The sequence below is a fragment of the Drosophila nasuta genome, chromosome 3 (assembly GCF_023558535.2).
Source record: "Drosophila nasuta strain 15112-1781.00 chromosome 3, ASM2355853v1, whole genome shotgun sequence".
In the NCBI taxonomy this organism is placed as follows: domain Eukaryota; kingdom Metazoa; phylum Arthropoda; class Insecta; order Diptera; family Drosophilidae; genus Drosophila; species Drosophila nasuta.
Genome location: NC_083457.1, coordinates 49,715,893 through 49,740,428, shown reverse-complemented (window position 1 = coordinate 49,740,428; position 24,536 = coordinate 49,715,893). Strand labels below are relative to the sequence as shown.

General features: G+C 42.1%; 1 protein-coding gene across 1 annotated transcript in view; it reads left to right on the top strand.

Annotated features, from left to right (window-relative positions):
* LOC132789082 (mucin-2) overlaps positions 1 to 23,668 on the top strand; it is a 126,633-nt gene extending 102,965 nt beyond the window's left edge. The window contains exons 6-9 of the mRNA XM_060796851.1: positions 15,420 to 18,481; positions 18,573 to 18,968; positions 21,022 to 21,249; positions 23,264 to 23,668. Of these exons, the coding sequence (XP_060652834.1) occupies positions 15,420 to 18,481; positions 18,573 to 18,968; positions 21,022 to 21,249; positions 23,264 to 23,395 (3,818 nt within the window). The 3' untranslated portion in view covers positions 23,396 to 23,668. The remainder of the gene's footprint in view (positions 1 to 15,419; positions 18,482 to 18,572; positions 18,969 to 21,021; positions 21,250 to 23,263) is intronic.
* The last annotated feature ends 868 nt before the right edge of the window (positions 23,669 to 24,536 follow it).

The window sequence follows — 24,536 nt, the reverse complement described above, 5'->3', positions numbered from 1 at the left end:
TTGCTTACCAAATAATAATAATCATTGGTATATTTTAGTATTTTTTGTATGCCAATATTCCTCCAATGGCACGTAAAATGCTTATTCAGAAGTTGAGGAAAACTGGAAGTAGTATGTTTTGAAAGTAATAATATACCAAATACACTCTTTGGTATATTTTAGTATATTTTGTACTTTTAATTTGGTATATTTCAAATACACCGCACAATTTTGCTTTCATTAAAAATAGCTAGATGTTGGCACATTCCCATAAAACTTTCTTACTTCTCTTTGCACAAATGACGTAAGATAATCCACGTACTCTATCGCAGAGCATCTCATATTCGTGTCTTCATATTTTTTGGAGGAAAGTATTTTAATTTGGTTTTCTCATTTTTTTCGTCGACTTGTCGGGTATTTCGCCCATTTTTTGTTGTGTGTCGCTTGTCTCATGTTTAGATATTTTTTGCTACCCCCTCCAAACTAACAACAGCCAACGATGAGACGAAGCAGAAAACAGAAACTAGAAAAAACACAGAGTACAACAGAACAACAGCAAAAAAAAATGCCAACGTTACAGGGGAAAACAAAAATTATTTGCATTTCACCTGCATGTTGGCACGTGATTGCGGCCATGTTACCAGCTCCCCTCACTCCTCTCACCGTTCATGCTTTTCGTTTGTCTGCTTATGTTGCAAGCAGCATTGTTGCCCAACTCATTCTACTTCTCTCCCTCCCCCACATAGCAATGCTCATGTGCTGGCATTTCATTTAGTTTACCCTTCCTGGTGCCTCGCTTGGCTTCATACATGCGCCTCAAAAATATTTGTCAAGCTGCTGCTGCTGCTGATGCTGGGAGGGGCTAGAGAGAGAGGGAGAGAGAGGGAGATAGAGGGGGCTTCACTGGCGGCCATTTGTGTAGGTGTTTAACAAACACACGGCGAGCGAGCTCGCAACATTGCTGTTTAGAGGCGAGTGCACTTCACTCAACTGGCAGCGGCAGCACGTGCAAAATCGTGTCCTGCCATTGTATGACGCAGTGCCACGCCCCCCCGTCCAGTCCAGTGCAGTGCAGTGTAGTGTCATGCAGACGAGGCTGAAATGTCAACAGTTTACATTGCGCCCATTTAGCCTGGTATTAAATGGGTTTTTGTTGCTTCCCTTTGACCCGCTCGTCGCTGATATGCTGATGATGATGATGATGAAAATTGGAAAGCAACATGTCGGCAACTTCAACGAGTCAGTTTCAGCGTTTTTCCATCTTTTTGTGTGCAAGAAATATTTTATAATCGCGCACCGTGTGCCTTATCCGATTTGTGGGCGCGGCATCTTTTTGTGGCCTGCCACAAAATAGTTGCAGAGTTGACGAAGTGCCTGAAAGCTTCCGCTCTGCCAGCCCAGCACTTGACACCAACTTCCACTCTTAATTCAATGCGCTGCCGGCTGCCGGCTGTGGTGGTGACTTTTGTATTACGTATACGCAGCATGGGTCGCGCAAAAAAACTGTAACTCAAACAGGACATAAATAAAGCAACAAATTCGCAGCAATCTAAATGCGAGTGTGTGTGTGTGAGTGTGTGTGTGTGTGTGGCAGAGAACGTGTCGCGGAAGTGGCAACAAACTAGAAATACGAGGAGTAAAAACAAAATGCTGTCCACTTGAAGCATGACAAAGGTAAAAGGCAAAGGCAAAAAGAGAGGAAGTCGCAGGCCGAAAAGGACTTGTTTGCCATTACGCACGTGATTCATATGCAGAGTCGTTTATAAATGCGGCTCAGCACAAAACACACACACTCACACACACACAGAGTTCTTCTTCGCTGAGGTGTGAATAGGTGTGGTGCGGCTTGTCACAATAAATTTACTAAAAGTGACAAATATTTTATGCTTAAGAATAATTGATGAAGTGGCTACAGGCTTGGGCCAGGCCCAACAATGAAAACGGTCACGTCAAGCCATCGAAAGCAAGGACAACGACAAAGACCGTGCTCAAGCCAAGCAAGCAAGCAGTTCAACCTGCTTTCGTTTTGCCCAGACAAAAATAATAAAGCGTTAAATCATAGCCACGTTTAGTACTTTTCACTGGGCCCAAAGTGCGTACTGTCACAGGACTCATATGTCCTCTTGTCTGCCGTCTGTATATCTTTCTCTCTCTGTATGTGAGCAGGTCATAGAAATGTATGCGGCGCAAATAAAAACAGGCAGCGGATATTACGACATATTGCTCCACAAAAATTGCGCCAAGGATTATGGCACTACATTACAGGACCTGCAGCGCGTTTCCTTACGCCATGTCGCTGGCATATGAATGATGAGCGTCATTTAATCTTTGTCTATGGCTCCAACACCTCCAACACACATAAACGTTTGTCGAGTTCTGTCTCTCCCACTCTCTTTCTCTCCTCTTCGGTGTGTGTGTGTGTTGGTTTCCTGTTTTTGTTTGTATACGCGTGCTGCGCTTGACATGTCCTTAGGTTTGTTTGCACTGAAATTTAACGCGCAGCAGCAGCACAAGCAGAAGCAGAATCTGTCCCAATTGCCATAGTTATGCGAGTTCACGAGCATATCCAGAGCACACAGAATATGGAGCATAGTAAGCAGCTCTTGGTTCCTTGAGCACTTGGCTTTAAGTTATGTACTTGCTAATGGAAATCAACTCTACGCACTAAATGACCTCGGGACAGCACAGACAGCGGAGACAGACAGACAATCTTTCGGACACCAACTGTTTTGGCAGCAGCTGGAGCTGTTCCCAACTGCTGCCTGCCAATAATTATGCAAACGCCGTGGAGTTTGCGTGCAAACATTGAAGATTAATTGAGAAACTGTTCGAGGACCTTGAAGCAAATCCATCATCAGTACACAAGGAGAAAAAAGTCTAGATTGAAAAGAAGATTCCAAATCTTGATTTAAGATTTTTTCGATCTTATAAAAATAAATCTTGAAATACGACTTTTATGTTGAAAAAATCTTAAGCAAAGATTTAAAAACATCTTATTTTAAGATTCAAATCTAGCTTCAAGAATGTTTTATTCTAGATTGAAAAGAAATTTTTCATTCTAGACTCAAACACTATTCAATCTTAATAAAGAATCTAGAATAAAAAATCAATACCTTTAGTTGACTAAATCTTAAAACAAGAGTTTGTTCTTAAATCAGCGTTTTGAGAGTAAAGAATCTTCTACTAAAATCGAAAAGATCTCAAGTATAAGAATTTGGTTCCTGTTTCTTAAAATTACAGAATTGCCTTCCTTTACTTTATCTGAGAACTTCATTTCTTGGTGCAATTTTGACATCATATAATCTTGATTCAATATTTTTTTCTTGACGTTAGCACATTTTTTCTTTCTCTGCATAATAATAACATTAGCATTGCGGCGATTCTTAAAGATGCCCTCTTAAAGCATAAAGCTATAATCTTCTTCATTGTCATGATCATCGTCGCCTTTTAACAAACAATTATGCGCAATGAATAAATTAGCAGCTGGCTGGCGGGTTGCTCTCTGATGTTAGGCACTGATCAATTTGCAACAAAGTAATAACATTTAAAATTCAAATGCTAAAAAGAAATTTGCACGCCAATACGCCGCGTCGACTCAAGTCGAGTCGAGTCCTTGAGACAGCTCCAGAACACCCCCCAAAAAAATAAGCTCGCATGTAGCCTACTTATGTTTGGCTCCACCAAAGCAAACCCAGCAGCGACTGTGTCCTGCCACGGCACTTAGTCGCCCATTGTGTTGCCTAAAGGCAGCAGAGGAGGAGAATGGGAAGGAGGCAGATTCGCAAGGCACAAAATACAAGAAGCGACTTTGGCGCGTCCTTTGCTATATGCGAAATTAATTGTCTGTTTGTTGCTAACAAATTTGAATTTAAACCGCATGTACGTTGGGGGGAAAATGTGTGAAAATTTTTCTGGGGGAAATGGCAACAACTAACGAAGGAAGAAGGCACACGGCACCTCCCCTCTAGCCTAGGCGAACAAGCAACTTCGAGTTGTTGAGCTCAAGTTGCTTGTCGCTGTATCTTGCTCTTGTATGTTAGTTGCTTCGTATCTGTTGGCGTTTTACAGTTAACCATGCAGTTTGCCAGCTAGCTCAATTCTCGCAGCGTTGACGGCCAAAAGTTGGCTGCGGTGCCTCTGTCCAAAGCTTACAACTTTCCACGTTACGCAGCGCCAACAATTGTCTCCACTAAAAGACCCGACCAAATTCTTGTTGTTGTTACTGTTGTTGTTGCTGTTGTTTTGCTTCTCAAAGTTCTGCAAGCAAACACACCCACACACACAGATACACACACACACGCGGCGCAAATTAATTGCTGCTGTTTTCGGCGCTTATTTGTCTTTGAAATTTGTTTCTTGAACGTTTCCAGCTGCCTTTGTCCTTGGCATCCTTGCAGTAGCAGCAGCAGCGGCGCGGTCGGTGGGGAGGATATGGACCACCACTTGGGCATTTAATTTGCCGTCGCTGTAGCTATTGCCGTTACCGTTGTTTTGTTTGCCTCTTGCCTATTTGCTATTTAAATTTAATTTGCATTACTTAAAGAATTTAAAAAGCAAAAATTTCTCATGCGCAAAGCGACAAGGCGACCCAAGCCTCAGCATTTCTGCTTGCTGTGCGTGCCTCGCCACGCACTACGCACACCCCGCTGTCCCTTCCCCCCTCCTCTATCTCCTCACCCGCACCCGCACCACTATCACAACACACACAACAGCAGCAGAGCAAACCACCTCGCACCACACAGCGCACTTCACTTTGCTGCCTTTGAGCAGCTTTTCTGCTTCAACATTTTTATTTACTTGCGGCCTGGTAATTTCTGTTTATTTTTAGCAAGTTTTTACGGACCCGCCTCCTCTGTCTCCCCCACCTCCACTTCCCCGCTGTGTCCTTCTTCAAAAATGTCTTCTGTAGTTGAAATAATTTCTTTGATTTTTCTTTTTTTTTTCTGCGCTGTGCTCGTTTAAATTTGTTGCTGTCCCAATGTCGTGTCTTAAAGTTTGCGCATTAAAATGCTGACCCAAGCATTACGCATACGCACCATTTGCCAAGCGGGCGGACCAGCAGAGCCAACAGAGCCAGCCGAGCCAGCATAGTTAGCTGTGGCACACAAATTGCATATTACCACAAAATCAATTTACATTCCTAAACTGATTTTCCGTCCTGCATATGTAATACGAGCAGAGCAGAGCAGAGCGACCAGGACTTTCATGCACACGGGGAAATTATTAAATTAAAATTATGTTGCTGCATGTCTGTGTGTGTGTGTGTGTTGTCCAATTAAAATCCAGTGCGACACTCTCTAGTCTCACCTTTTTACATATACCCGCTAGCCATAGTGTAGAAGGGTATTATAACTTTGTGGATCCACGAAATGTAACAGGCAGAAGGAGGCATCTCTAACTCTATAAAGTATAGCGTCAACAGCTTACAAGATATAGTCATGTCCGTCTGTCTGTCTGTCCGTTCATATAAACCCCAGAATATCTGAGGTTAAAAGAGATTGTTGATGAAAATGCCTTTTGTATGTAGATGATTTGACTTACAATCTGGAATATTTATCATTCTCTGGCATATTTTGAATGTAATAATATACCAAATATTTGGTATATTTTTGGTATTTTTGTGGCATATTGGTATATTGTGAATGTACTACTTTAACAATATACGAAATGTAGTCTTCGACACATTTTTAGTATTTTATGGTATATTAATTTGGTATATTTTTAAATATATACCGCACTTTTATTCAAAATGTGCAACGCGTATCTCATAGTCGAGCACACTCTAGTGTAGCTTTCTCACTTTTTTAACCCTCGCCTGCTCTTTAAATTTTTCGCCAGCGAATTTCTATTTCACTTCAATGCGAGTGGGTTAAGCAGAGGTTTTGGTCAAGTTTCACTCGCTCGCTGTGTGTTTGTGGCGGAGCACGTACATCACGAGGCAGGCAATACGAATAAGGCAGGTGCCTTGGCCACGCTTGCCACACACACATACACACACACGCACATACATGCGGGTGCCACACACATGCTTCATATCGCGCGGCGACGGCTTTCACTTTTAGTGCGCGCGTGGGTTGGCGCTCACGTCGTCGGCCATTTAAGCCTTAAGCAGGCCACTTAGTGCCACAGACATAAATCTGTGCGCCCAAATCCGAGCAATTAAATGCATCGTAATTTAGCTGCGTCGTCCTCTCGACTCCCGGTTCCAGCCACTTGGTCGTCGTCGTCGTCGTCGTAGAGCGCGCTCTTTAGTGCACAATTAAGGCAAAGTACGCAATGCTCTCTCACGGTCTCCAGTTCCATCCAATACAACAATACACAACCGTGTGCCTGCCTGCCTGTTTTGTGTCCTTGTCAGGGACACTCGCTGGCACACACACATACAAACACACACACACACGTGTGTTAATCGCACGCCACAATTTTGTTTCGCTTTTGCAACAATTCCTTATTAATTGACGTGAATTTATGCTTTTTCGACGCGTTATTGTTGCCTCCAGAAATTAAAAAATATAAACAGAGACACAACGCAGCGCAGCGTCTCCCAGTCAAAGATACATAAAGCAAAGTCAAGACACACACACACAATGAGCGGAATGAGCGTCGCATTTTTATGGCACTTGGCAATTAGAGTTCGCTTGCCGCTGGAGGAGGAGGAGGAGGAGGAGGAAACATAGCCCATGGGCGGTTTTTGTAATAATTTGTGTGCTTTTATTTGTACACTTGGCTATCAAGCATGTTCTTCAGTTCGTTCCCCCAACTCTTCTCCGCTCTCTTCTCTCTCAACGTTTACTGTGTCCAGTTGCTTTTGTTATTACCAGGTTAATGTCTGCCGTTGCTATTATGAGCCCCCACTCGGATGTTAGCTATTAGAGGGCCATTAAATAATTGCTGGCAATTTAAGAAGAAAGCACACACACACACAAGAATTGGCGCAATTTTTGTGTGGAGAGTCTTCTTCTTCTTTCTATTATTTCCCATATAATTGCCGACAATTTGTGGTATGAGAAGGAGGGTCGAGGGGCCATTTTAAAGACAGCATCAGCAAATGTTATTTAATAAACATTGCAGTGGAAACTGTAGTGCAAACTGTTGTACAATTGGCCAATAATCGTATTAGCAACAACAAGAACAACAAAGGCGAGGCAAATTCGAAAACCGAAAAGCCATAAAAGACCAACAGAGAGCTGGATAAGAGTTAATAAAAGTTTGCAAGTTGTGAAATTAATTAAATGATATTTATTTACTACCAAAGAATTTAATAAATAGCAACTGCACTCAGGTGTTTGTTAGTGAGAACCATCATCAACATCGCAGCAACAACAATTAAAATACACAATTGTTAACTCAATTGTTAACAGCAACAGCAGCAAAAGTGGGAGAGAGAAAAACGCATAGAGATAGCAGGCAGCAGATAGTTAAAGGTGTGGGTCGACAACAACATGTGTAGCGTTTAGAGCACTTTAATTGTTTTGCCCTGCACAAATTGTAAATGAACACGAAACTGGAAAAGTTGCCCTCGTTCCTGCCGCTGCAGCGCTGCTGGCCAACGTTACGTATACGTAACATTTGCTCGTTGCTGCAGCTAAACAACATTTTACACTTGCATGCATAAATTGTGCTTAAAATGTAATCATGTAAATCGCAAATAATTGAGCCAAGCTTGCAACAACAACAAAAGCAACATTGTCGGCACTCGAACATAAACGAAACTTTTAGTTAAATTAGTGTTTGCAAAGCAGTCGAGTGGACGCTCTCAATCAAATTATATGTGTACGAGTAAATGCAAAAATAATGCTTCTATTATTAAGATGGTATCCCGAATACTCAATTAAATCAGGAACAAAAGCAAACAAGTATTTTGGAAATTCAGATAAATGATTGTAAACTGAAACTAGTTGGCAACCAACATCACAATATAAATAACTCTTACATTTATTATCCTTCAGGATATTTATACTCGAAAATAAGTGCAATTTCGTGTTGTTTTTATACCCAGTATTGCTTTTTTAAAATCAAAGTTTTAATTTTTAGCTTACTATGAGATAATAATAGCAAAATACTAAATTAATATACTAAAAAAATACTCAAATATGTAAATTATATTTGATATATTGATGTACATTTGGTATATACTGAAATGTATTTTTGGTATATTGATATATCTTTGGTATATACTGAAATGTACATTTTGTATATTGATATACATTTGATATATACTGCATTATGTTTTTGTTTTATTGATATACCTTTGGTATATACTGAAATATATATTTGGTATATTGATATACATTTGGTATTATCATTAATTAATTTACCCAAAAATACTGAAAACAAAAAGTAGAGTTAATATACACACAAACCATTAAAGATCATGCTCTCATAATATTTATATATTTAACTTACAACCCTTGGGCTTAAAGTTAAGTACCATTAAGACGGAGTTACAATTAAACCTTATCTCTATATCTCGAAGTAACTTGCGACAATCACGGCTCTTTAATGACTGCACTCATTAAATGTATCCTCATAACTTTAATGCACTCTCACCTATCTTATTTACGAGGCAGATTCTGCTATTTAACATCGCTCAATTTCAACTAATTTCACGAGTTTTTATAGTGATTATGTTTGCACGCATCCTGATACAAGTCCTGTTCTTGGAGCTGCTTTAAAACTCCGTCAAGATGCTCACTACGTGGCGCTGCACTCGCTCTTTTCTCTGCTTCTCCACAACTTCGTGTCGTTGTCGTTGTTGCTGTTGTTTTTTTTTTTTTTTGTTCACAAAAAATTATCGTAAAAGAATTTTACCTGAGCTACGTGACTGCTGAACTTAATATCCGTTTGTCATAAGCGTTTCTAATGCACACACACTCGTAGAGTGCATGAGATGGAGAGACAGGGAAAGAGAGAGCGAAAGAGAGTGGAACAGTCATGACTGCACTTAGCACACACATACGCATACACACACACATACCCTAACACATACACACAACTGTGGGGTTTGCACGTACAGCAGCTGAAAAAGGCAAGCAGCAAAAGCGCTTCTTGATGGCAAGCTGGGTTGTGGGGCAAGTGAGGAGGGGTTGGGGTTGGGGGGAGAGGTGAAGCAGTTGCACCTCGGGTACTGTAAGGTTGCTACGCGCGTTGAAAAACAAAAGCCAGCGACATTTTGCAGCTAAATTAAGTATTTTTAGTATTTTTAGAAGTTGTCTGAAACTTGTGCTCAGTTTTAGCATCAGCTTCATCTCTTCTCTCTCTTTCTTGTTGTTGTAGTTGTTGTTATTATTGTTGTTGCCTGCCAATGCATGCGCAAATTTTACGAGTAGATTTCTGAAAGGTTCCGTCGTAGCAGCGGCGCTTTAATTGCATTTTGCGCGTTCCCTTTGCCACTGCCAACGTTGCCACTGGCCACGCTTCTTCCACTGCTTCTGCTTCTGCTTTTGCCACTGCTTCTGCCACTGCCGTTGATACTGCTGTTGGGCTTCATCTTTAAATAATGCAGCAGCGCATTGTCTGGCACAGTCAGGTGAGACAGCAGCAGCGATGTCTACGCCCCCGAAAAAATACTGGCCATAAAAGCAGTGGCAGCAACAGCATCAGCAGCAGCTCGCCGGTGCAACTCAGCCTTTTTTACGGCTAGTCCTTCAGTATCCCGCATTTCGACTTTTTCCTGCTCTTAATGCACTTCGCAAAGGGTAGAGTGCTTTTGGTATGCAGCTTAAATATTCAATTGATTTTAGGATTTGAGAAAAGAAATTATTATTAATGCGTTTACTTAGCTTTATTCTGGCATTAGTATTATTCCCATTATTATCGATTTTGATGTCAGCAGTAATTGGTATACTTGTATTGATTGTTATACTTATTGTCATTCTCCTTCTCATTACTGATTTCATTAGCATTACAATTTTCATTAGTTTTAAATTTAATAAGTTTTTTAGAAGCACAATGATTCACGCTTAAGTTTGTTGTTTAGTGTATTAATTATTGCGATTTTTCTAATTATCAGCATTTCCATTAGCATTATAGTTTTCATTAAAATTAAGTACGAGTTTCGGATCAGTATTATTGCAGTATGTCAGAATAAAACATCAAAACACATAAACACTTTCATTATTAGTGCAAAACTCTTCATTCATTATTATTTGCATCATTCTGCTCATTGGAATTTTCATTAATTTCTTAATATAAATACAATAAAAGACTTTTACATCATTAGTATTAATATTAGACTTCTTCATTGCCTTCGCAGTCCACTTTTCACTGCCATTATATTAATAGCCATCCATTTCATTAAAATTTCCATTAGCAAGAGTATTAAACATTTGCTGTACTGCAATTAACTTGAATCCAATTCGCTTTTTCTCACAATTTTTTTTGACATAAAAGCGATGCGACTGCCATTAAAGAAAAGTGTAGCATACTTCTTGGGGCTCGCGCAGATTTCAAAATGCTGCAGCGCAGGCAAAGGAAAAACGTTAACGTTTTCGCAACGTTGTTATAACTGTTCAGTAAGAAAATTTTCCAACACATTTGGCCTGCAACTTTATTTTTTTTTTTGAGGGGCCAGAGCCTTGTTTTGGCCAGTTGCTTTTGTGTGCCACATCCGTCCGCAGCCTCGGCTGCAACTCCCTCTCAATCTGGTTGCCGCAGTTATTTCTTTGCTTTCTTTTAGATATTTTTGCGAATTTCATTTTTTTCTTTTTGGTCGCATTCATTCTTCTTATGCGCTGCTTCTTCTTCTTCGTTGTCCCTGGGCAAATAATTTCACTGATAAAAGATTTTCAACGCATCTTATGCTCGCTGTTTGCGCTTTTGCAATATGTTTGGCAAGCACAGTTTTCGTTTTCGTTGTCGTTTTCATTTCTTGTTTTTGTTTGCAACAAAATGGAAAATATAATATAAGCAACGTCGTCGTCGTCGTCGTCGGATGCTACTATAAGTAGTTTACGCGCATTTAAAATGATGCAGCGAAGAAGACAAAGCACGAGGCACGAGGCGGCTGATGTCCTGCAGCTCAAGGAGCAGGAAATGAATGTTGCGCAGGCCGACGAAACGTGCCACGACAACAACAGTAAAGTGTTGCACACTGTGTTACCCATCCTTGCCATTGTTTTTGTTGGGTTGATGATGTTGCTCGTACTACCTTATGCTGCAACTTTGATAGCAATGGCAATAACAATAGCTGTTTTGTTTCATTCAGTTGAGTTCAGTTGCAATTGTTTTGGGCATTGTTTGCTTATTTCGCTGCCAAAATGAAACTCAAATCAACTCGTGCATTTCTAATGCGAGTTTATATGCTTTATCCCATCAGCAAAAACAACAACAACAACTGGCAACAACAACAACAACAAGCATGACATGTTCTGCCTTTTACGGCTAGTAAATTTTTTCCTCGCCTTGCGATTTCGTTTCTCTTCTCCTTCTTTTTTTTATTGAAATGAGCCAAAATGTACACAAACAATGTTTGTAGTCCTGCCTTCGTCTTGGCTCTTTATTTTTTTCCTTACTGGCAATATTATTACAGAGTCCGATAGCAAAAGAAACCCAAATCGCAATCTCCAAGCGCAATCGACATCGCAATTCGAAATGTTGCTGCTGCTGTTCGGCATCTTGCCAGAGAGAAAAAGAGACTTGAGTCAGTTTGTCAGCTTGTCAGCAAGTTGAGCATGAAGTGATGCTTAAGGGGCGTTGGGGAGAGCTCCCCTCTCCCTCTGAAGAACTCGCTTTGCTTTTGTTACTCATTTATTTTGATTTGTTTACCATTGCGATTTATATTTCTTTCGCTTTTGCGCTCGTTTCTCGCACTGGAAGATAGTGAAAAGCGCGCGCAGAGCAATAAAATTAAGCTTGGATTTATTGACCCATTTCAGTTTGACTCACTGATGCGCCACGCCTCCCCAACCTCCTCCTCCACCTCCTCTTCCTTCGCCAACATTCAATCCAACTGTCGGTTTGCTTTTGTGCAACAACTAAATTAAAATGTTTTACTAATCCGGACAAGTAATGCTTTTAATTACTTTTTCTTCTCAACTGCACACAGCCACGCCCACCTATCAAAACGCCCCCTATTCACTCCCACAAAGCGGCATTCGCTAGGCTGTTACACATGTATCTGTGTGTAATAATAATAATAATAATGAAAATGAACATAAAATGCAGAAGCTTTAAGTTATTGACTTTATTAGTAAACAAACATTTTTGTTTATTAATAATGATAATAATTTTTATTATTAATAAGACATAATCTCTATTTGAATTTAGTAAAATATTTTGACAATTATTTTGCACAAGCTAATCAAATGTTCTGGGAACAAAAATGTAATTATATTTTTATTAGCGAATCAGCAAAAATTCCACTTGACAGTCTTGGCAGCTTGTCAAATATCAGATTTACTTGTACTTTTACTTGTACTTGTGGAAGTCCTTTGTAAGTGGAACGAATATTTAGCAAATTTTGTGCTGCCAAGTGCTTGACAATGCGAGCACAAAAGGTGTTAATTAAATATTTCAACTCAAAGACAAGCGATTACAACAACAATACACGAACAACACAACACGAGCAACAATACAAACGTAATTTTCAACAAAATCTCATTAAGTGGCTGTGCTGGAAGCTTCGCTAAGCAGGTGGCATTTAGTAGTAGTGGCAACATCAACAGCAGCCGCAGCAACAGCAACAAAAGTAACAGCTACAGAAAAAGGAGTAGCACAAAAAACAAGCGCACAAAATAAAAATGAGAAAAGTGTGGCAAATAAAAGAAAAGCTGATTTCGCTTTAGTCTGCTTTGTTTCGCTATGGTTTTCATACTCAGCAGCAAAATAACAATACACTAAAGGGCATGATGAGAATAAATTCTAAGAAGCTATGACAGATTTAACTAAATGTTTTCATAGTTAAAGTTGTACATATAGTTCAACACTTAAATGACAGAATTGTCATGAAGAAGAAGGACAAATAATCTATTAAGCTGAGAGATAAAGATAAACTCTCTTATAGTTTTAAGATTAACTCGGAAATCTTTTAGGATGCTTTAAAAAGTTAGTTCACTGTAAATTATTAACGTAATAATTTCGTACAAAAATGTACAATTTATTAGGATAATTTTGCCAACTTCCAATAGCTTTTTACCTAAACAACAATTAGGTAGAGAACCAGTTGGCAGTATCCATCAGTCAGTCAGTCTCTTTTGCCGTTTATAATCTCACGATTTGTATTGTAATTGTAGTTTCACTTCGCGTATTCATTCCTATTGTTGTTATTGTTGTAATTTGTCGCTATTTTGCATAGCAAACTAACTTGGCAAATGCGATTAGAGCACAAAAGGGTTATACACAAAAAAAAAATAAAGAGTAAGCATGCCAAAGGCAAGCATCGAAAGGACTGGCGCCAATAGTCGATTGAAATTCAAGTGGTTGCCACAATTAATTAATTTAACTGTAGTGGAAAGCTGCTCCACAGCACAGAATAGAAAATCGGACAGATGTACATGGTTAATGCTTGCTTATGGCTTGAACATTTTGTGTCATTTGAGCCGCATTCGGGTTCAAAGGCCACTGGGAGAGAGCGGCTCAAATCTCCAGCGTTGATGACACTCATTAACATAAAATGTAAAGGTGGACGAGCCAAGCAGAACGTAGAAGAGTTAGCCATAAAAGCAGCTCACTTTTCACACTCATTAAAATGGACGCAAAGAGTGAGGGAGCCTGATAAGGATGCTCTTCAAGGATAACGTGTGAGTGTGTGTGTGTGTGAGCGAGTGGGTGTTAATGGGTGACTAACTTGACTGACTGGCAACGTCCTGCATTATCGTCGCCTTTTTCGGGGTTTTTGTGGTTGACGTCAGCAGCAAAAGCAGCAGCAACTCAAACTTGAAAATATCTCTTTGGAGCGCGTCGCGAACCCTTTTTTGTAGTCTGCAAAAAACATTTAAATGTAATCTATTATCTTAATTCCGACACAAATTGTTTGCTGCCGAGAATATCGCTGGCACAAGCAATGCCAGTGTCGCCATTCGTCCTCGTCGTCGTTGTTGTCGTTGTCGTTGTCCTTTCTTTCCTTTCTTCTTGCCCGCGGTGACAGACGCATAAAGCAGCCTGTCGTCCTGGCATTTCGCTCTTAACCCGACTAACAAAAATAAAAGCCATGGCTGCTGCCCCAAAAATAATGCCATCGCCATTTAGCAGCGTTGACTTGTGGCACCCAGCGAAACATTCAAGTCAAGGACTTGAGCTGACTCTGGCAATTCAAAATGCCAGCGCAGAAGGACAACAACAAGCGCCAGGCCAAGCCGACAAGCCGAAGCCAAGCTGAAAGCCAAGGACAAGCCAAGCCAAGGCAGTAGAGCAGCAAAAGCGTCAGCCGCTGAAAGGCAACGCTTATCGGCCGCAACGTAAATCACCCAATTTACCATAAATAAAGATATGTACATATTGTCAGCGAGCTGCGAAGGGGCCACAAGGGGGTGGGGGGGAAGGGGAGAGCAAGTGCTACTCAACTGGCCTGAAGGTGGGCGGAGGCGGAGGCGGAGGCGAAGGTGGATGGAGAACCCCAAGTCAAGCCACAGCCATCACCACAGCCGAAAACCGAAAACCAAAACAAAACACCTTATCGCTGGCAAGCACATCTTTAAGTGGCTGTCAACCAGAGCGAGCAGAGTGGGGGTTGTAGTGGCCGAGAGAGGGGGAAAGACAGAGTGTGAGGGAGTGGCAGACGTGGCATTATTATGGCAGTAACTACTGGCTACTATTTGCCTGCCACAAGCGCATAAGTCCGCATGCATCATGTTGTTGTGCACGCCTCACAGAGCAACTAGCGTTAGCAAGTTTAGCCGAAATAAAGCTAAAATTGCCTGGCAACAAAAGCTATAAAAAAGTAATAATAATAGTTGAACGAAAAACGGATAACTAAATGAAAAAATTGTCAGAGCAACTTGCCTAGGTTCAAATGGTTGAGCAACAAATTATTATATTTCAAATACATAATAGTAAAATTCGTTTCATCAATAACTACAAAACTTTACAAAATTATGAATTTAAGAAAGTTCTTGATTAAGAAAAATAATTTGGCACTCTTGAATACAACTTAAGTTGTCCTCAATTTATATAAATTTAATCTTAAATCCAAATGTAGGAAGCCTGACAGAGGCTAAAGTTTGTCGCCAAACTAGCTGGAAAAGTAAGCAGAGCCCATGAAAAAGCAAAGGCAAAGGCAAAGGCGAAGCTTGCTTTACTTTTTCTCCGCCATTTACTTGGCTCGTTTTGCATCGTTCCCCCAGCGTCTCGTCGTCATTTTGATAGGCTCCATTTGGTTGCCTTGCCTCAACTTGGGCTTGGGTGTCTTGGGTTTACATTACAAAAGCAACATTTTGCTAGCTGCGACACGCGATTCAGCACTTGCCACTCACCACAAGCAACTACCATCTTTACTTTTGCAGGCACAACAGCAGCGACAGCAACTGAAACTGAAGCTGAAGGAGCAGCAGCAGCAACCCAAAAGACGACAGCAGCAAATCGCGATTATGACGATGATGACGAGCACAACGACAGCAGCAAGCAGCAAACTGAGGTTGCAGACAAGAAGGAGACAAAGGAGCTGAAGCAACTGGAGGATAAAGCAGAGTCGGAGGCGGAGACAAAGACGAAGACAGAGACGAAGACGGAGTCGGAGTTGGTGCCGCGGGCAAGTGAAAAGCGTGCAGCACAAACGACACAATCGCGAAATCCCATCAGACGCGCTCACAGCGAAAGGCATTTGTCTGGCGCGCCCAACAAGAACTCGGCCGTGTCCGTGCCCCCAGCACAGCAGAATGGCCAACAGAATGGAAGCCAGAGCCAGAGCAATAGTCGGAGCAGCAGCGAATCTCCGACACAGTCGCAGGGCAGTGGGCCACAGAATGTCATTTTAAATTTTAAGGACACAATGGCGCTGCGCATAAAAAGCAACCGCAACGACTCGAGAGATTTATTTCAAAGGCGGCCCACAGAGCCGCCGCCACCGCCGCCGCCCCCAAAGACAGCGATGACAACGCTTGCCACACCGACCGCAAACGGATTAGCAGAGCAGCAGCAGCAACAGCAGCAGCCACAGCAAATCAATAAGTCAACTGCTGCTCCTCGACAGCAAGCACAACGAACTGTGGTGCGAGTGGCGCCCTTTAACAAGCAAAGCAACGAGGTGCATCGCTTGAAAATCTCGCACAGCGAACAACTGGAGGGGGAGCAACAGCAGCAGCAGCTGTTGCACTCCTCTTCGGACCACAATGTTGTGCTGCGGCAGCACTCGCCACGCTTGCAACATGCCACCGCAACGGCAGCAACGGATGTGGCACCCAAAAAGACATCGATACTGATTAATGGCGATGATTGTTACTCGACAATGAACCTCAGCGCCGATGCAGCGCAACCGCTCTACCAATCCTCGGTGGTGGTCAACAGTCAGGTGGCCAATAGCGTTTGCATCAATGTGAGCAGCGTCGAGCACGAGCACAATTTGCTCAACACACTCCGCAGTCAACAACAGCAACAGCAACAGCAACTGGGAGCAATCATTCCAATTCGAAGCAGCATAGGGAACAACTCGGAGATCAATCTGCAGCGTTCGGCCAGCTGCATTTCCAGCACCTCGAGCAGCTCCACATCGAGCAGCAGTAGCTCCAGCGGACGTGGACGCACCCTGATAAGATTAGACTACGAAAAGGAGAAGAAGGAGGCAAAAGCAACGAGCACCACGCCGATCAATACAACGCCGCCAGCAATCAGCTCAATGCCAGCAACACCGCCGCCAGCAACAACCACGCCCACTGCCGCATCTACGCCCTTGCCTACGTCATCCTCTGCCACGCTGGTGCCGCACGAAACCGAGTTGCTGAAGATACTACGCAACCCAGTCGAAGCCGTCAAACGCAATCTAGTGCCACATGTGTGTGGACTGCGTGTGTCGAGCAGTAGCAAGAAGCAACCAGAATCATCAGAGACAACACCGACGAACAACAACAGCAGCTTCATTGCCAAGCTGCTGCAGGATCCCATGCTGGGTCAGGTGGCCGATGGCCTGGAGACCGATACGGTTGCCGAACTTATTGAGAACTCGCTGCAGCGGCTGCAGCAATCACGTCAGGCCATCGACATGAGCGGCACCAAAGATCACGACGATATGAATCGCTTGATTAGCGTCTCGCTGCAGCGTGTGCGACTCGAGCGGCAACCAATTGTAGCGACAGCAGCAGCAGCGGCAACCAAAGAGGAGGATCGTCTGTCGAATCGCGGCAGCATCAGTTCCGCCAACAGCTTTGCCTCCGCCCACAATTACGAGTTGTTCGACTTCGAGGCGGCGGCCAATGAATCCGATTGTTATCAAAGCTGCTCAAGTGAACTCACAGCAGCTGGCGTGCTCGAAGAGGAACCAGCGGAACAACCCGATGTGGATGCCACAACGCGTGCCAAATTCTATCAGCTGCTGGTGGATGCCACGCTGGCGGAGATCGAACATGCCACGCACGCGGAAGCCGAGCATCACTACGAATCGATACGTATGAATGGCGATCCTATCTATGAGGAGATCAACGAAGTGCCGCCTCCATTGCCACTGACTGCGCCGCCTTTGAACGATGCCGAGCTGGAGAAGAAGGCAGCTCGCTCCATCTTCGAAGGCGCCTCCAAGTATGATATACTCTCCTACCTAGTGGATGCCAAGGAACGTGGTTTGGCGCGCGAGGAGAGCTTCGATTACAGCAACAATCCGAAGATCATCGAGGAGGAGGCCACGGACACGCTGAGTGAGCTGGAGAAGCGTGTCAGCAGCAGCGACGATAGTCACAGTAATATGAGCTCGTTGTCACCGCCGCCGCACACATTCATCTGCGGCAAGAGCGGCAGTGATGTGGAGCGTCAGGATTCAGGCGTTGGCTCCGAGACAAGCAAATCATCGCGCAGCAAATATCAACCTGCGGTGAGTCCTTTGCATCTGTGCGAGGATTGCGATGGCGCTGTGGAAACTCAACTGTCTGAGGCGGGTGTGTTGTATGCCCCGTTGGTGTGCCGCAAGTGTGGCAAGAAGCGTGTGGAGCGCAAAGAGATCATCACAGAGATTGTGGAGACGGAGGAGAAATACGGTCGGGATTTGCAAATCATACTCGAGGAGTTCTGTCATCCGATGCTGGTCGCCGGGTTGCTGACACAGGAGCAGCTCTCCGCCATCTTCCTCAACACGGAAGACTTGCTGGAGAACAATCAGACGCTGGCCGAGCGAATGCGCGATGCCCTGGACATTGCCCTCGAGCAGGGCGATGATGATCTACTCACGGTGAACATTGGACGCATCTTTCTCGATTTTACCCAAATGCTGCACGCCTTCGAGAGCTATTGTGTGCGGCAGGCGGGCGCCAGTTTGCTGCTCGCCAATCTCGAGAAGGAGAAGGAGCTGCTGCGCATCTTCCTGAAGGTATCGCAAATGGAGAACGCTGTGCTGCGTCGCATGAATCTCAACTCGTTTCTGATGGTGAGTGTCCTTAGTTTATATTCATGACTTGCACCGACAAAGAACAGCTGTTTACCCCTTTCGTTATCTCTCTCTCTTCTCTCCCGAACAGGTTCCCGTGCAGCGTGTCACCAAGTATCCACTGCTGTTGGCTCGACTGTACAAAGTGACGCCGTCACATCTCGATGGACGTGAGCTGCTCAAACAGGCGCAAGAGAAAATTGAATTGCATTTGAATCACATCAACCAGGAGGCCAAGGATGTGCCCACGAAACTCTGGCGTCGCATCAGCTCCTCGAGTCCGAATCGTCGCGCCTCCTGCGAAATTGATATGATAAACATCAAGCTGCGCAAAATGGCCATCGACATACTCGAATGGAATCACGATGAGGTCCGCTTTGCCATGGAGGGCAAACTGCTCTACACGCAGCCCACCGACAGCAACTGGAAGAAGGCGCGCACCATCAAATTGACCCCAGTCAATGCGCTGCTCGTGACCAACGGCAAGGTATGTCCGTCCACCAGGGGAGAGCTTAGTGTAAACGTGGTGGCAGTGGGACAAGGGGGAGGAAGGCAGACTCTCTCTAGAGAGGTAGCAGGTGACGATTGAATCACGAGTGCACTCATTAGAAGAGCGAACGTGAGTCTATTGAGTCACGAGCTGGAGCTGGAGCAAAAGCAACAGAGTTTTCAAAGCATGCTAAAACAGAGCTGAGCGTGATTAGTAACACTGACAGATAAATTACAATTTAAGCTCGTAAGAGAGAGATTAAATGATGGCTGAAATCTGTGCTAGCTATGAAGAAAAATTCAAGAGAACTTTATGTTATGAAATAAATATAAATGGAGTATAGTTTATAACCAACAGATCTAGAAAAGATTAACGATTATGAGAAAGAAATTATTTTAAAGAATAATCATTAAATGAAAATTCAAGACACAAGAACAAGTACATATCAGAGATGTATCGATAAGAATTTCTATTAAGAATGACTGAGGACTCTCTCAGGGAAAAAACATTTTAAATCACAATCACTTAATCGTTTCGTTGTTGATTAAGTTTCAACGTCAAATTATATCGATATACCAAACAAAGCCTGGGGTATATTTTAGTATTCCTTAGTATATTCAATTGGAACAACACCTCACTTGTTTCATAAGTGAATATGAATAGACACTTATGTTATATCGTTTTAGCTAACTTTCACAACTACATACTAGACAAATAAGTACTAGTAAAAACTCAGCTAAGATAGACAGTTAAAGTGACTTTTGCCAAACTCACGAGAACTCAGCTCGGTTGCTATTACTTATTGAAAAGACACTAGGGACTTTCGCCTCTCACAAGAGCGGAGACACAGAGCAGAGCAGCATCATTAACACAAAATGCAAGTTACTGCCATAAATCTAAGTGCAATCTCTAGAGTTCACGGCACAATTGACAGTGAGAAATGAACGGAATGCATCTCACGTGTCCATCTCTGGCGCAGAGAGAGAGAATGTTCCCCCATTTTCCCCCGCACTCTCGTCCAGTCTGCAGCTCCTTCGATTGGTCACGTTTGACAAGCGACAAGCGAGTGAGCTGAAACGACAAACGACGACGCTCAGGCGTTTGACATGAGGTGAGGGCAATTAGCGACTGGCGACTGACGACTGACGCTCTTCTACTACCTCTAATAGCCTTTTCCCTGCTTTCCACCTCCACCCCCTCCGGGACCTCCCACGCCGTTAAAGGAGGCCTGGGATTGCGGTTCTGTGTGATGTCATGGCAACAGTTTGCCGTGCGATAAAAGATTTCAACAAATCAGAGTCAGTGGCAGAGAGTCAGTGGCGATAGCCAGGATCCGTGGTAAGGCTATTGAAGCATTGAGCGGAACGGAACGGAAACGTTTCCAGGGCTTGTCCGTAATGAAAAGTGCTTATCCAAGCAACTATCTGCTTTTGATGCCTAAAAACAAAACGAGTTTTACACTCGGCAAAAAGGAAAAAAAACGATAGAGCAGCAACAGCAAAAAAAAAATACAAATGATGAAGAAAAACCGATGGCGTCAAGTGGGTACACACAAGAGGCCAATGTGTATTGAAAGAGAGCGAAAAGAGAGGAGAAGGAGGGGAGCACTTGGGGATGTCACGTCGATGGCGACGCAATGCGTGTGTCACTTGTTCAGTTGGGTTTCTCTTTTTTTTTTTGCTTGTTTGGTGCCCTGCTCTAAATTTTTGCAAAATGCCTCGACCGACAATTGCTCAATTCAAGGAATGTGTTTTTTTCTGGTTGCTTTTTGCTGTGACTCCAGCTCTAGCTGCACCTCTAGCAGCTGCTTCCTGCGGCAACTCGGCCAGGCTCTGACATGCTTTGTGCACTCGCTCTTGCTCTTGCTCTTGCTCTCGGTCTCGCGTTATCTGCAGGGCTCAACAATGTCGCACTGCCCACATCGAGCATTTTGCTAGTTGTAATTTTGTTTAGTTTTCGTTTTTACACAATTTTCCATTTCTTTTCTTTTCCTTGTTCTATGTTTTGTTTCATCTCTATCTCTTTCTGCCTCTCGTTCTGCGAACAACAGCCAAGTGCCAATTATAGGGCAGAGAAGGCCATGTCGGATAAACTGAATTTCCCGAAGCACACTGGCATTCGGGAGGCCTCTTTGCTGCTGGTGAAGGAGAAATGCGGACGCTATACATTGATACGGGAGCCGTTGTATCTGGACAGATGTGTTGTGTGCAGCGAAGCGGATTGGGATGATTATTTCGAAGTGCAGGAAATTTCATCGAAGGACACATTCATATTCAAAGTGAGTAGTAGTCGATAGTAGTCATCCCCTTCCCCATTCCCGCCCCCATTCCCATTCCCAGTTCAGTTAACACTAACAGCAAAACTACAATTCAGTTACGAGTACCTAACCCATTCCCATTCCCATTCCTCCCACGCGCTGCTTCTTTGTTTTTGCCCTTTTTGCAGGCATCCGGTTCGTTTCGTTGATTCGGTTTCGTTTAGGTTTGTCTGGGTTTGTCTGGGATTGCCTTTTATAGTTGTATGTATGTATGTGTGTGCCAGTTCGCTTGGCTTTTGAATTAGAGAGCGTTTGCCTTTTGACTGCACACCGGCAATGTTTGGGCTTCGTTAGTTTTGCGCTCCCGTTTGGCGTTCCACAAGTTACAACTTTTTTTCCTGCATAGTTTTCTCTGGATGTGTGTGTGAGAGGGAGGCGTTGTGGCAGAGAATTTGTAAATGTTGCAAACAGATGATTCCAATGAAGTTAATAGAGCAGCAACAAGACAATTAACACTAGGCATAGGTAGCAGAAACAGCAGCAGCTGTTAGATAGTTGCAGACTGAAAGATTGGCGACAACATCGAGTGCAGGTATTTAATAAAGTTTAATAAAAAATGGGAGTACAAGTGTCAGCAAATTGTAGGTAATATTTATGGCATGAATTTTTGAAAAAAGTTTATGAAAAAGTAAGAAATAAAATGTCAGCAATTGTAAATAATTTTAAATTGCAAATAAAGTTTCAGAAATTATAGATAATACTTATATTACGAGTTTGCAACAACATTTTCAAGCTGTTTAATTCATATTGACTAATCTAGAAGAAAGAAGATGACATCAAGAAACTTATTCGAGAAATACTTCCTCGCACAGCTCACTATAAGAAATTTGACCACTTTTTCCCATTTTGAAATAATTTTAGGTTCAATGTCTTCACAAATGATCAATCTTCAATGTGGCATACCAGAATTTTTCGATAGATATCACAACTGAAGTATGAGCTGATAAACACAGCTCTTGTAAACCAAATATTAAGTTTTTCATACAATACAGTTGTAACTGTTGGTAAAATTAACTATAATGATTATATTATAATTTAAATTGAATATGATTACTGATTGAAAATTATATTTTATGTAATTTACAATCAATGCAAATTTTACATAAACAATTCACAACAATTTTAAGCAACCTGAATTCCAAATTTTGATGCTCCTTAAATTTTCTACTCACATACCCCAAAAACAGTTGGAAATCAATGGAATACACAACGCAAGCTTTTCTATCAATCTATTTAGTTCACTATGCTGCAAACATGCTTCGCATATAGAACTTGCCATAAATATCTAGGGAAAATGTATTAATAGCACAGCAAGTTTGGCCGGTTGCAGCAAACAAAATTTTGTATAGCATACTTTTGAGCGTCGCACAAGCACAATGCATAGCAGTTAATATGCTAGAGATTTCGTTTTTAATAACAGACAGAAGAAGATACAAAAGCGTATGGAGAAATCCATTTCAAATCCTGTCTAATATGAAACGAGCTGTCGTCTCCCGCCACACTAAACAGAAGGATTCCAGCTTCGATTCATTCATGCAAATTTTTTTTTTAACCAGAGAAAAACGTAGGCTGCGTAGCCAGCAGGGAGCCTAGAAGGGACGAGGCTGAGGCGCCTTTTGAAGTGCGTCGAGGCAACGCACGTCGAGTGCCTGCCAAAATGAATGACATTTATTGAAATTTAACACAAAAAAAGGGGGCAAAAAAAAATCAGAAAAAGAAAAGAAAAGCAAAGCAAAACGAAATGAAAGGAAGTGAAGCAGAGATGCGCAAGAAAATGGTTGAAAGACGGACGTAAGTTGGCGCTGCATAAATTGAAACGTTTAGTTACGGCCAACTGAGCAGTTATAAGCACACACACACACATAAAGATACACTCCTAATATATGCCTTATATATACAGAGACAGGTCACCTGTCAAATGGGCGAGTCAATCATAATTTTCTAACGCATTTCGTTCATCTTTTTTTCCCAACAGGCTGAGGATGGCGTAAGGACGAAGCAATGGTACACACAGCTGCAGTATCACGCCCAGGGAATGGGAGCCTGGCGAAAGCGACGCAATGCGTTGGCCAACATTATGATCAACGGCATGTTGGCGCGTAGTTAGTTGGAGATGGAGATGGAAGACAATCGATAAGCGGATAACAAATTAAATAAATAAAATTACAATTAAAATGCAAAAAACAAAATGACAATGGTAATGAAATTGTCAATGAAAATTGATACAGCAAATGTGCATTTAAGTAAAATTTGCCCCCAAATTAATTTGTATTGATGCGTTATTAATTAACCAAGCAATTTTATATAATTATAATTTAAGTGATATACAATTTAACCGAACGCTAGTTAGTGTTTACATACATACAAATATACATTATATACATACATATGATACATACATAATATTATACAACTCTATAATGACAAATGAAATATGAAAAATATATAAATATATTAATTATACATTAAATTGCATTTTAATTGAGTTACCGAAGCACTGAAAATACGAAGCGAAAAACTGCGATTCTGAAAACTGAAACTGAAATGCGTCTCTGTCATGAAATGTCAGCCTATTAATTTAATCGCGAGCAATTCCTACAATCATTTCTGTCTATTGTTTGCCCCGCCATTAAAAGTAGCGATAAATCTTATGCAAACCTCCCCACATACAACATACATAAAAGCAAAAATAAAATATAATAATTACAATTATATTTTTCGTTCCTTTTTTTTTTGCTGTAGTATTTTTTAATTCACGTGCTCATAGAGATTTATGGTTTCAAGCCAAACGAAATTACGGTTGCTGTTGCTGTTGTTCTTTGAGCTGGAGTTTCGAGCATTGCCCACGGGGCACGCACGATTGCGATTATATTGAGCAAAAGGAAAATGTTGATTACATTTTCACTGGGCTGCCACAAAATTGCGCACAATTTGCCCCACAAAACTTTTCAACTAAACCATAAACACTTTGCACACCATTGTAAATATTTGTACAATTACATGCAATGCACACATATGGAATTATGGCATGCTAGTTGAACCCCGCTCTGCTTGAGTATGTGCAAATAAATGTTATAGAAATTTGTAACAGTTATTTCAATATACTCTATTAGAAACGATTAAATTGTTGCCATTTTGTAGCAGAAAAATGAAAAAAGTAAAATCTTGAGAAAACTATTCTGTAATGCAGTTTACTTACTTTATTTCTAGCTCACACATCAAGAGTCAATCCAGCACTCAATCGCGTC